The 12,486-nt window shown below is 35.6% G+C and overlaps 1 protein-coding gene across 2 annotated transcripts in view; it reads right to left on the bottom strand.

Annotated features, from left to right (window-relative positions):
* The window catches only part of Dsg1 (desmoglein 1), a 36,983-nt gene extending 25,622 nt beyond the window's left edge, over window positions 1-11,361 (bottom strand). The window contains exons 1-4 of one of the 2 annotated variants that reach the window (XM_046428454.2): window positions 11,120-11,361; window positions 10,375-10,510; window positions 1,731-1,766; window positions 1,205-1,336 (exon numbers count right to left, since the gene is read on the bottom strand). In XM_046428454.2, the coding sequence (XP_046284410.1) occupies window positions 1,205-1,336; window positions 1,731-1,766; window positions 10,375-10,422 (216 nt within the window). In that variant the 5' untranslated portion in view covers window positions 10,423-10,510; window positions 11,120-11,361. Of the gene's footprint in view, window positions 1-1,204; window positions 1,337-1,730; window positions 1,767-10,374; window positions 10,649-11,119 lie in introns of those variants that run through there. The other variant, XM_046428453.2, reaches the window with a different exon arrangement.
* Between the last annotated feature and the right edge of the window lie 1,125 nt (window positions 11,362-12,486).

Here is a 12,486-nt window from a genome sequence, read left to right as displayed (position 1 = left end):
CAAAGAACACAAGTGAAAATATTACAGGGAGCAAGTAAAGGGTTCTATATTGGATATGTGACAGCTATCTTTCTTGAGAATTGTTGAATGTGTGGTCCCTGTCATCATTTGGGAAATGTTGAAAACATAGAGTTATTTTCCTTGAGTTAAGTGTAATACTTAACTTTATTTTCAATAATAATGGTAGTATTTTTAATGGTAACCAACAATCAGTAAAACAAATTCAATTTCTATTTCTACTAAGACCAAAAAGGTAAAAATATCACCCCAATAAATCTAAATCTCTGCACTTGTCATTCATTCAACATAATTGAATTCATAATTTGAATTTGTGTCATTTTCAAGCTTTGTGAGCTCTGGATCTGAAGGAGAGAGCTTCTTGTTCTGTCAGGAGTTCATGGTGCTCTCATTGCATAACTTTGATGGTCAGTATTCAAAAACTAAAAAAAAAAGTAAGGTTTAAAAAGAAAGTTTTAAGTGCATTTATGTAGGTATCAAGTTACTTAGAGATTTTAATTCTGAAATTGTAGAGGATGCATTAGCAGACAAAGAAGGAGGCTGCTCAAATAAATGTTTTTAGAAATCAGAACTCTTTCTTTGAAATAAAGCATTGTATGCCAGCAAACAAATCATACAGGAAGTCTGTGTATATCTGTGTGAATGGGTGTGCATATTTGTGTGTATCTGTGCATGAACCTATATATCTGTGTGTGTGAATCTGTGTGTGCAGACACATTTCTGATTGTGGTTGTGTATGTGTGTGCAGAGAGGAAGATGAAGGAAAATCAAAGAAAAAATATAGCACAAAAGGGGCACTTGTGGATGTTCCTAAATAAGCACAAAATTAGGAATTCAATTCTGATAGATTATGAAGCAGAAAAAGCACATGCTGAAGTGGTTCCTGTGAGTGTGACAAACACTAAATTCTTCAAATCACAGTATTTTTTTTTTCCCATTTAGACTCCTGGGTGGCACATATGTTAATTTTGCCAGCGAGGTGAGTCAAGTCTTAATTGTTCATTTAAGTACTCAAATTTCTTAATCTATCCTTTTAGGAACTTTGGTTTTCACAATTTGAATGATTCTAGTTCTCTGTCATACTTCTCAATGAGATTGCTCGCCACACATTCAAAAGACAACTTCTTTTGAAACCTGAACACCATCCATTTTGATTTTCAGCTTTGGTTTCGGGGCTGACAGTTACCTTAGCAATTGGGTTTCTCTTGGAGTTGTCTTCACCTTCACGGCAGGCTGCAGCAAACTTGATCCATTCACGTTTTTGCCTTCTGATCGAATTCCACTTGATGGTGCCATTTTTAGTATTATAATCTCTAACCTTGAATAGGGAGGACAAAGTAATAGTATCCATTATTTATAGTTCATATTTCACTGGAGGTTTTGGAGGAGGGGGAAATTATAATGTTAAAAAGAAAGGATGTTTAATTGGGGAAGCTGGTAATTTTGGTAGTCTATTAACTTCAGCATTACATTAACTTAATTTATTTTTATTTTGAGACAGAGCCTTACTAAGTTACTGAGGCTGACCTGAACCCATGATCCTCCTGCTTTAGCTTCCAGAGTCTATGGGATTATAGGCATGTACTACCACACCTGGTTTAGATTAACTTTACATATTAGAATGAATCCTCTATGGAAGAAATTCTGTTACAAATATTTTTATTTTCTTTTTTAATCAAAAATAATTTTTCAATGGATTTGAGGGAAATTACCTGGATTCGAAATTCACTGTTAACTTCCACCACCACCTATAAAAAAAAGATAATGACAATAATCAATTTTTAATTGAATGTTGTAAAATTCATGTTATCCCATCATTTAAAAAATCAAACAATAGTCTTGTGAGTTATTAGAATTATTCATCCGTCTGAACAGCTGATGGATCTGGTTTGGCTCTGGGGTCTGGTAAGAACCTAAGAATTCTTCCTGTTTTTACTTTTCACTTTGCTTTTCTTTTTATTACTTTTTAAAAATCTGTTTTTCATTCTAAGCTATGTAGATACTCCCAATCACATTTTTGAAGCAAGATCCCATGAGAAACAAGGGTTGGAAAATCAGTTTTCTTAATAAATCCTGTTCCTGAAGAGCTAGAAGTATTCTGATATTTTGCCACTTCATAGTCAATGGTAAGTCCAGTACTAGAACTTGGGGCTATGGTTGCAACATTTGACATGCTACAAACGGAAATAGAAAAACAAAATTGTTCAAAGTAAAGGAGGGAAAACTTCATAGTAACTCTTCCTTTACATTCCAGTTCTAGATGGAAGATTTTCTAGTTTTTTTTTTTTTTTTGAAATTTTAAGAAGACAACTCTCTTGCCTGCTTTGAAAAATAAAAATAAAAATTTTGAAATAAAAGCAAATAATTTCCTATATGTAAAATGAGTTCATATTTGATGTTTTATTGTTAACATTAAAACTGAAATAGATTCTATAAATGAAATCTTCTACAGCAAGGAGAGGAAAATACAGGAGTGTATAAAAATTGCTACAGATGAAGCATTCATTAATCTTTTCTTTTGCAATTTCTCTGGTCAAACAAGTGTGCTGGCCAGATTTCTGCCTAGTTTAAGCTCCGGCCATGATCTTTACATGTGATCAGTAGTGAAACATCAATATAATTTAACTTATTTTTTCCCCTAAAATCCACAAGTGTTTTGTAAAATATAAGACATACACACTTCAATTCTGACATGTCCATATGTTTGTTTAAATATTGTTTAAACATGGTTTTGATGGCTAGTTTGCATTTATTAGGTTTTAGATTGCACTTGGAATTAATTAAAGATGGTGTACTTCCTCAATAAGACATATTCAACATCTAATTGAGTTTTTTCCAGAATTGCAAAGAACGAAAATTGTTCACAATCAGACATTATCTGCATCAGTGATATAAGAAAATTACCGGTTGCATTTTTAAAATAATAATAATAGTAATTTTTAAGTATGGTAAAATTCTTTTGATAGTTTGTTTTTAACTACACTCTTAAAGAAAATGTAAAATGCCAGTCTCCAAGTACCAATTTTTAAAAATTGTCATGATTGATAATTCAAGAAAACATGTATTTATAGTTAATATGAGTAGTGTGAAAAGAGAATTATTTACCCATGGTGTAGTATTAATCATAATTATCACTGTTATGATGAACCGAATGATAACTAAGTACTAGAATCTATGCATTTTATCTTTTTGGGAGGGGCTCCACATCAAAGCTAATGGAGAGCATTTTAAAAATTTATTTTGTTTTATTTTTATTGTTGCATTATAATTATTTATAATAGTGGGATTCATTATGCCATATTTGTATATATCATAACATAATTTGATCAATCTAGTTCCCCAGGACCTTCTCTTTCCCTTCTGTTCTCCCTCCAGTGATTCGCTAGCTGTGTACTTAATCTTTGCAGTAAGTCCGTTTGTAGTCACTATCCGTATTATCTTCATTTAATGGATGAGGAAATTGGGGCGTGGCTATTAACTTATGGCTACATATGACCCAATAAATCTCAGCTTAAACTTGTGCTTGGGGGTTTTACAATAAATGATATGTTCCCTCAAAACGTATTATACAGAACTGACATAACACCTTAGAGAACTCAAAAACTGTCTGATAATTTAATATATTATCCTTGCATGGATGAGAAACAGGTTTTGATTGTTTTGTGGTGCCAGGGATTGAAGCCAAGGGCTCTTAAGCACTGAGCCACATCCCCAACCCTTTTTAAGACAGGGTCTCAATAGGTTGCATATAGCCTCCATAAATTACTGAGGCTAGCTTCGAACCTGTGATCCTCCTGCCTCAGCCTCCTGAGCTGCTGGAATTACAGGCTGTGCCATTTGTAATAACAATGACAACAGTAGTAAAAGGGAAAAAAGGAAAGTCAAAGGCCTAAATGTTTTGCACATGTAGCTGAGATGTTATCTGTAAAGTCTGTCTTGAGTACAAAACTGAAAAGATGCTTGTGCAAATGCACTCTCACTACCTGTAGAAGTGAAGTAATTCTCCCTTTTTGCTGTTTGTGGAACGGGGATGTGGGATACCTTATTTGTCAGTTTGGAAGTCCTTTGTTCATAGTTACAGAGCTGTGTAGACATCTGTTATCTGTTTTTGCATTTCTCTTCCTGTGGTGAGGTGTCCTGTCTGCTGTTTGTTTTGGATCGATGTCCCAGATGACTAAGAGACTTTTCCCACTTTATGAAGCTGGGTCATTCTTTTTCCCACGAGAGGCAACTTAGGCAGGAGACCAAGCAGGTTTCACCATTGTGTCAGACTCACAATTGGATGGGTAATTAAAAAACTGCCAAGTCTGCTTAAAAATGTGGTGGGTTGACCTAAGCTTATTTTCTTTTGCTCAGAGTCTAGAATAAGCTCAGATACAATGTCACTCTTGGACTTTCAAAGGCAAAATAGTGACAAAAAAAAAAAAAATCACTGGGAGAGTCAGAAAAGCTTCTAAATCCTCTGGGCTTTAGTTTCATTTGTAAAAGAGGAAGACCAACTTACATACCTTTCCAGTTCTAACATCATCTCCCTTTGTTCATTAGGAAGGTAAGTATTTTGATCATGGGAAAGACATGATAAAAATTGTGAGCTTAAAAGATGACTCAGACAACAGTTGGTAGAAGTGATGGGAAGAGGCAGCAATTACAGTTGAGAGCCTCCAATATCAAGTTCGGCTAGAGGAACGGAGAAGCTAAACCTGAGCAGAGGTAGTAGGAATTGACAGGGAAATATCAACGCAGGGAGATATTAGAATTGACAGAGCTTAAGAGATGGGGGAATCAAGAGAGGGAAGAATCTCAGATGATGGTGATTTTAAAAAATGAGCCTGAAATCAAGGAAGTAGCAGATCGTATAGAAAACACTGAGATGAAGAGAAACGCCCAGGTAAAGATACTTAACCATTTGTAATACGCATCCTCGCTTTGATCAAAAGCTCAGCCTGGATACCTAGATTTGAAGTTCCTGTGCTCAGGCAGGATAGTTGAAATCATGGGAGAAGTTGCAATTCTTAAAGTAAAGGGTACAGAAAAGAAGTTGTCTGTGGCTGAGATGGGAGCAGGGAATTCCAACATTTATATAACTGGAAATAAGTATAACAAACAAAAAACAAAGAAGCAGAGAAGGAGTGGCCATATTAACAGGAGGAAAATATAATGCATTTTAACAGATCACAAGGGAAGGGGAAATTGAGACAGATGGTGTGTAAATAGGCATCTGATGATATTTTAAAAGGGTGAAAATGTGAATCCTGAAGACCTGAGATTTTTGGTAATCTTAGAGAGAACACTTTCATCTAGATGGAACAAGCATTTGCTGGGTTGAAAAAGATTAAGGAATAAAGAGGAGGGGAGGAAGACACAAAGAGGGCTGCTCTTCTAAGAAATTTGTTGATAAAAGGAAACAAAGCTAAAACGAAAGGATTAGATACAGGAATCCAGAAAATTTTGGTGGAAAAGGGAGATCTCTGGATTTTTGAAGTTGAGGAAGGAGACAAGGAAATCTTGACTTAAAATAAAAGAGATTCTAACAGAAGATGCTTAATAAAGTTGTTAGGATGGAGGGAGGAGGACGAAATAGACAGAAAAAGAAAGGACTTCAGAGACAGAGGACAGAGAGGAGAAGGAGGATGGAGTCAAGAATTGATTAGGCCAAGTAGGCTGAAGGACATTGCTCTGATCTTGTTCCTGGAGTAAGGTTGAGGTTGTTTTCTGACAATTAGGGGAGTAGCATGGGTGGAAATAATTCTGGAACCATGTTAGAGAGCCTGTGATGGAAGTTAATGCAGTGAGGAATATGGGGCGACCCCTAAGAGTCTCTTTCTTGTCCCCTGGTTACAGGCACAGGGATGGTCAATCTGTGCCTCAATTGCCTCATCTGTATGTGAGAACTGAAGCCTCTCGTATTCTAAAATTAATTAATGAATGGATTAATCCATCTAAAGTACATCTTCGGTGAGTTCCCCTGTTCATCTTCGTTTTAGGAGCCAATCTCTTCATTTATTTATTTTGAAAAAGCCACAGGATGCAAAATTGCATGGTAATTTTAATGATTCCTTAATTGCAGTTAGTTGTAGCATTTTTTTTAAATTGAAGTGTATATTTTTTATATAATAAAAAATAGACCTGAGAAAGTAATTTTATAAGGAAACTCTCTTGCATGTAATGATTTTGAGCATCAACGTGTTAAGCATCAAATCTTAATGCATTTAACGGCTATGTATGTCACAAGGATGAATTTAAAGCAAAGGTAAAATATCATTTACTTATTTTTAAAAACCTCACCTTTGTATTTCTTCTTTTTACTACTCCAGCAAAGGATATCAATCCGAGGTTGATAATCCCTCAGTTGATTTCTCACATTTTTTTATTAGTTTGTGCATTTCTTTGACAAACATGTATTGAATGTGTATTCTATGGATCCACGGCTACTTTAAGACTTAAGAAGGGCCTAAATCCTAAAAATATTATGGTAAGCCTTAGAAAAAAATGTCAAGAAAATGCAATACTATGTCATAAAAATTTTAGGAAAATCCAAAGTGATTATTTCCAAGTTTAATACCTTGATATTTTTGGGAGGGTATGTTTGAGGAAAGAAAAACAAAACTATCCAAAAATCCCTCTGCTCAGTGTGATTAGATACCTGTTGAGCAATCTTGCACAGGTTCAAGGCATTATGAGGAACACAAAGCTGAACCAGGCACAGAACCTGCCTTCAAATAACTTATAGTCAAGTAGACTCCTACTAAACAACAGGCAGCTCTGAATTTGTGGAGATGGGATTTCTCATCAGAGCATTGTTCTCTTAGACCAATTAAGAGTATGGATCAGCTGCCAATGGCATTATAAAAAATTTCAACCTGTCTAAGTCCATTAAAGAATTTGCATGCCAAGCATAACCAGCAGGGGTGGCATGATCCAGCACTCTGTGAGGGTGTTCCCTCAATTGATGGCTGAGCATCATGAAACTGCAATGCCAGGCAGAGCAGGCTTCCAGCTTACACAGTAGACAGTGCCTATTAGGACACAAGGATACTCAGCAACAGTGTCCTTGATAAAAGCAGAGTGAAGAGCTATCAGAGGTGAAGTGTTCTGGATGTAGACAAAAATGTCATTTTTTAAGAGTCACGAGACTCTTCAAATATGTGAATTTTGACCCTCAGGGTCAAGTCTTCAGATTGATAAATTTGCATTCCTAGTGCTTTAGGTTTTCCTATTACTTAAAACCTTAGGAATTAAAACCTGGCAGAATGCTTTTACTCTGAAGCAATTCTCACTAATTGAGTGGTGATACATTGGCATTCCTGTTTATGCAAAGGTGAAAGAAGATGCTGATCCTGAAACTGCATTGAAATAGTAATTCTTATTCACTAGCACTGTATCAGTGGAAATGATTACGATTAAATACAATTTGTGAGTTTCACTGAATAGATGAACAGATCTACTGCTTCCATTTTCTATAAAATATTTTACTGAAATACTGATCTCTATAATGTATGTAACTATAATATGTGCACAAGAAAGCAGAGTTCTCTCTTCTCTTCGGCTGGTCTGCTCGGTCTGTACTAGTTTTTTAGCCCTCTCCTGCTTTATATGACACTGAACACAGTTAAGGGAACTTAGGATGTTTGATTCAAATCCATTGATGAATCAGGTAATAAAATGAATATAATTTTCAGTGTATTTTAGTCTGAGTGCAATCATGTAGATCTTTTTCCTTTCTTCCTTTCTATTTTTTTCTTTATTTTGAGTACTTTTTGAGACAGGGTCTTGCTAAGTTGCTCAGGCTGACCTCAAACTTGTTATCTTCCTGCCTCAGCCTACTAAATCCCTCAGATTACAAGCATTCACCACCACATCTGGCCAGATGTCTTATATTTGGTGCGTAGGTAACATTGTTCTATTGCCAAAAGAGCATGCATTCTAACTGTTTCCTCCACTCTAAATGCTAATTTTATGGAGGAAGGAGAGGTGAAAGAGAAGGAGAAGGAGAAGAAAAAATCAATGTGAAACAGTTAATGTTTTTGGCTTTCAGTGTTAAAGCATATGTGGGCTATTATCTGTCCAGAAGACTTGTCTGAGTACTGGAACAATCTTGAAATAACCTTGACTACTTTAAGAGTAGCTCCTGTGCTTTACTCTCTCTGGCCCAACTCAAAGATTGAACAAGGTCTAAAACTTTCACATATGTCGAGCCGACTATACGACATGCAGTGAACAGACAGTTACCCAGCTCTCAAATGGCTTTGCATTATGGATACTAACAGTTTAAATATCTTAAATATCTTCACAATTGTTCAAGTATGTTGTTACATGGATTTTTATTTATGAATTTGAGCAGAAAAAAATATAAAGCCTTTATGTAGTTTATTTTTCTTTCTTTTTTTTTTTTTTGGTATAGGCAAACATTTGTAGTGAGACTAGAGAAAGGAAATCAAAAGAGTTTGCTATAGTGGTGATTGTCTTTAGGGAAGAAGTATTTTAAAGTAAAAGACAGATTAGAGATTCCAAAGGACATTTACCAAACCCATCTGGTAAACTCAGCAGTAAAAATAAATTATGACCTTCAAAGCCTAAGAAAGTGAAATGTTTTACAAAAAATGTTATGATGGCAATATGAAAAATAAGATATTTAAGGTCATTACAATATAAGTTTCTCAAGAAATATTTTTCAGAAGACATGAGAAACTTGTGAATGATTCCAAAATGAAATATGGCCAAATGTTCCTCATTCCTCCAAAATCAATCTGCAAAAATCAAAGTTATCCAAGCTCAGAAATTAAAGCACAAATGACCAGAAACCTCTCTCCAAAGAAAGCTCATTGAGAATACATGATTTTTATAAAATGATATGTTTTATTGAAGAATGATTAATTAGGACATAGCTGCTTAAAGGAATTTATAGAATGAAAATTAATTAGAAATAATTATATAGATCAAGAAGCAGGCAGATCTCATAGACAGTGAAAGTACATAAACTTTTGAAAACTCTAATCATTTAAAATTATACAATAAACTTTAATCAGTCAAATTTACATGAAAAGAATTTGTGTGAAACTAAAAATAAAAGTATTTGATTATTTGGCAATGCACAAATATTCCTAAGGTCAAATGACAGAGTGGTAATGCTTATTGATCATGGCCATACCTCAAGTTATGATATCAACTGAAACTGACAATCCATTGACAAGTCTATGGCATAGGAGTAGTGATGTTTGAAGTGCAGCTTGAAAAACTAAAGCTATCAGTTTACTGATGCTCATTGGTAACTTAATGTACTGTTATGACCTCTTTTCATTAATAAGTGGAATTTAAACTAACCAGCATACTTTGCATCTAAGATCTACCTTGTTATTACACAAACCCAACATTCCAGTTCAAAAATTAGGCAAGTAGAAACAAATATGAACCACATCCTGCCAAAGCTGGAAGGTGATTTACCTGGCACTTGCCTTATGGGATTCCATGAGTCTTATGGTGAGACAGACTATGACTTTAAAATTGTTGCACAAAATGAAATTTCTTTTTTGATATAAGGTATTGGTGTTGTATTTAAAATTTATCATCTCTAAAGAGAAAACTAATAACAGGTAAGGGGGCAATGATAAACCATTTCCTGACATCATTGACCATCAAATGTACAACTTTTATATCAGTCATTACTAACTTTTCAGTAGTAAGAATAAGCATAGTGATAATTATACTTACCCCTTAATTATAGCCATGCCTTTGCCTACTGTGTTATTTACAAATCTCCTAAACTGACAGTTTTTTTTTAAGATTAAAAAGTTTTAAATCAAATCATAATAAGTAGCATGGGCTTCTGGTATTCATAGTGTGGATCCTGAGGATAAATTGGTCCATGAGCTAGTGAGGCCCATCACAGACTGACTGCTATAATTTAAATTTATATGGACCTTATATTTTTAAATTTAAAAATTACAGTGACTCTGCCACCAAAGATACCAAAAGAATAAAAAAAAATGTTTAGGTTGCAAGTCAGGACCCACCTGCAATACTTAATATAAAAGCCCACCTGCCAATGAGAATTTGTACAGTGACCCAAGGAGTGATAAGAATTTCCCAAGTTCAGTATTTTCCCAGCATGTCTTAGCAATGACTTCCATGTCAGTGATATGATATGATGAATGGACACTGAGGCATTAATGTGATCTGGAGTCTTCAATTAAATAGAGAAACCCTATTTAAAAATCGAGTTCATAAAATCACCTGGTCATTAACATAAACTTTTAATGGGTTTAGGTTAGAAGCGCCACCAAATAACATTTTCTAAAAAGTTCTCACTTGCTTGCGATGAGGATGAAGATGAGGATATTTATTGTAGATTCCACTTACCAGGAAAATGAATAGTACTGCAGCTGTTCGGAAGGAATTCCAGTCCATTGCTGCTGCTGGGATCTCTTACATCCAACACCTAGGGAGTTTTGTTTGTTCTTCTCTGTTCTTTTTCTTTCTCCCACTCAGCTGGTGTCTGATTAAAATAATTTCTCAGTAGATGTTCGTACATGCAGGCTTTGAGGTGTTTCTGCCTTCCTCTGGGAGAAGGACTGCAGGTACGTATAACCAGTCTGGATCCCCACCCTAAAAACTTGGGCTGGTCTCACTGAAATGCTTGACAAGATCATCATTGCTCCCAGGTAAAAGCTTAGGGACACACCCTTCTTCCAGCTGAAAAGCAACCCTCTCTGGGGAGAGGAATATTCACTTCTCTCCTGAAAGTTTTCAGTGATAGGCACTTAAAGTGACCAAAAATAAGGAGGGTTGTGCAATTGATAGGGGCTTCCAGTCTTAGCCTTTATTTACAAGTTTTTTAGCTTCTCCCTGTATTAAAAAGGCAGATACAGTTTGGCTGTTCATATTTTTCAGAGAATTATCCAGCCCATGTTCAGAGCCAAACCCTCAGGTCAGGGTAGAAAATGATAAGCTTTCCATTTTAGTAGATGTTAGAGAAGATAGTTTATTTTCTAAGTTTTTAAGAGACAGAAAATTTGCCTGTGTTTAGTATAAAGTGTTTTTTTTTAAATCATTAATCCAAATAAGCAAAACTATGGTACTTAACAATTATTATTATGGTACTTACAATTATTAGGTCCTTAACATAAGTTACAAATCCCTGTAAGTGACCAGTCGAAGTCCAGGTAAGCCTTCATTTTCTCCCTAAATGAATATTTTTCTTTCACCAAGTAATTTTCTTCCTTTCAGATTCTGTTCTTTTTCAAAAGCAGTGACACAAAATTTAAAATGTCAATAATCTAGGTTCAAAGTAAACAAAAAAACTGCCAATTAAAATCCTATCGATAATTTTTTAAAGGAAGTTTCAGCGCCTGAAATGCTAATGGAAACACAGAAAGCTGTTCTTCAGGTGAGGTGGGTTAAAAGTCAGCAATGATTCCCAAGCACAGAGCCAAGAAGCCACAGAGTGAGCCAATTAGAACATAAGGATATGGCTGCCCACACATGCAGGTGGAAAACTGAATGAGGTCCTGAGGGTTTTGAAAATAAATAGTGACCCTTGCAGGGCTCCACTGGAACATATTGGTGTGATATGAACTTGTTAATTGACAATGTCCAGTGGCAGGAAGTCTTATAGATGCCGGACCCCTTCAGAGTTTGAAATGGCAGTCTGGAACAGCAGGCTTACCCAAGATATCGATTAGGTCAAAGGATACTAGAAATGTCCCAGAAAGAAAGGATATCTTTGAGAGTCAGACAGTCTACAGAATGCTGTCATTTCACTACAGATGTATGGCAAAGTTACTTGACAGAGTTTTGAAATTTCATGTGATTCATCATAGAGCACAGAGGGATGGAGAGAGGCTGCGTAAGTTTACTTGCAATGTATAAAAATGCTTATGACAAGATTAGGTCAATGTAAATGAAATAAAAGAAAATAAAGGAGTGGGCAGGCTAAATTTCTCATCAGTCAAGTAAAATACAATGTGAGCGTTGACCTATGATTTAAGTCTGAGCAATGTGTTAGTGGTAGGATTGTCTGACTGTGAATGACAGAAGACTCACTGAGCACCAGAAACCAAAGGACCTACTCTTGCACCCTTCCAGTGACAGCAAAAACATTATCCATCTTGGATTCTGGGCATGATGCCAGGGTATGCCCGGGCCTTCCTCATCCAATGAATTACCCTTCCCTAAACCCAGCTGTGGCTCCACCCCTAACTCAAAGCCCTGCTCCAACAATCCCAACCACCTAGAGAATTTTCAGGAAAGCAACCTCTGTAACAGAGATCTGCAGAAGGGATGTGGCATCTGGATGATCACATGAGAGCTGAAGGCAGTAATCACAGTGGTCGAGGGAACTCAACTCCTCTTCCTTTGCCTCTTCCCCTGTCTTTCTCTCTTACTCATTTTTTTATTTGTTTAGTTACACATGACAGTACAATGATCTTGACATATCATACATTTGAATCAGATGGGGTATAATTTCTCATT

The sequence above is a fragment of the Marmota monax genome, unplaced genomic scaffold (genome assembly GCF_021218885.2).
Source record: "Marmota monax isolate L192 unplaced genomic scaffold, Marmota_monax_Labrador192_F-V1.1 WCK01_AAM20220418_F8-fsc00031, whole genome shotgun sequence".
Classification (NCBI taxonomy): Eukaryota; Metazoa; Chordata; class Mammalia; order Rodentia; family Sciuridae; genus Marmota; species Marmota monax.
The sequence above is the reverse complement of the archived record's forward strand: the minus strand, read 5'-3'. Positions and strand labels throughout refer to the sequence as shown.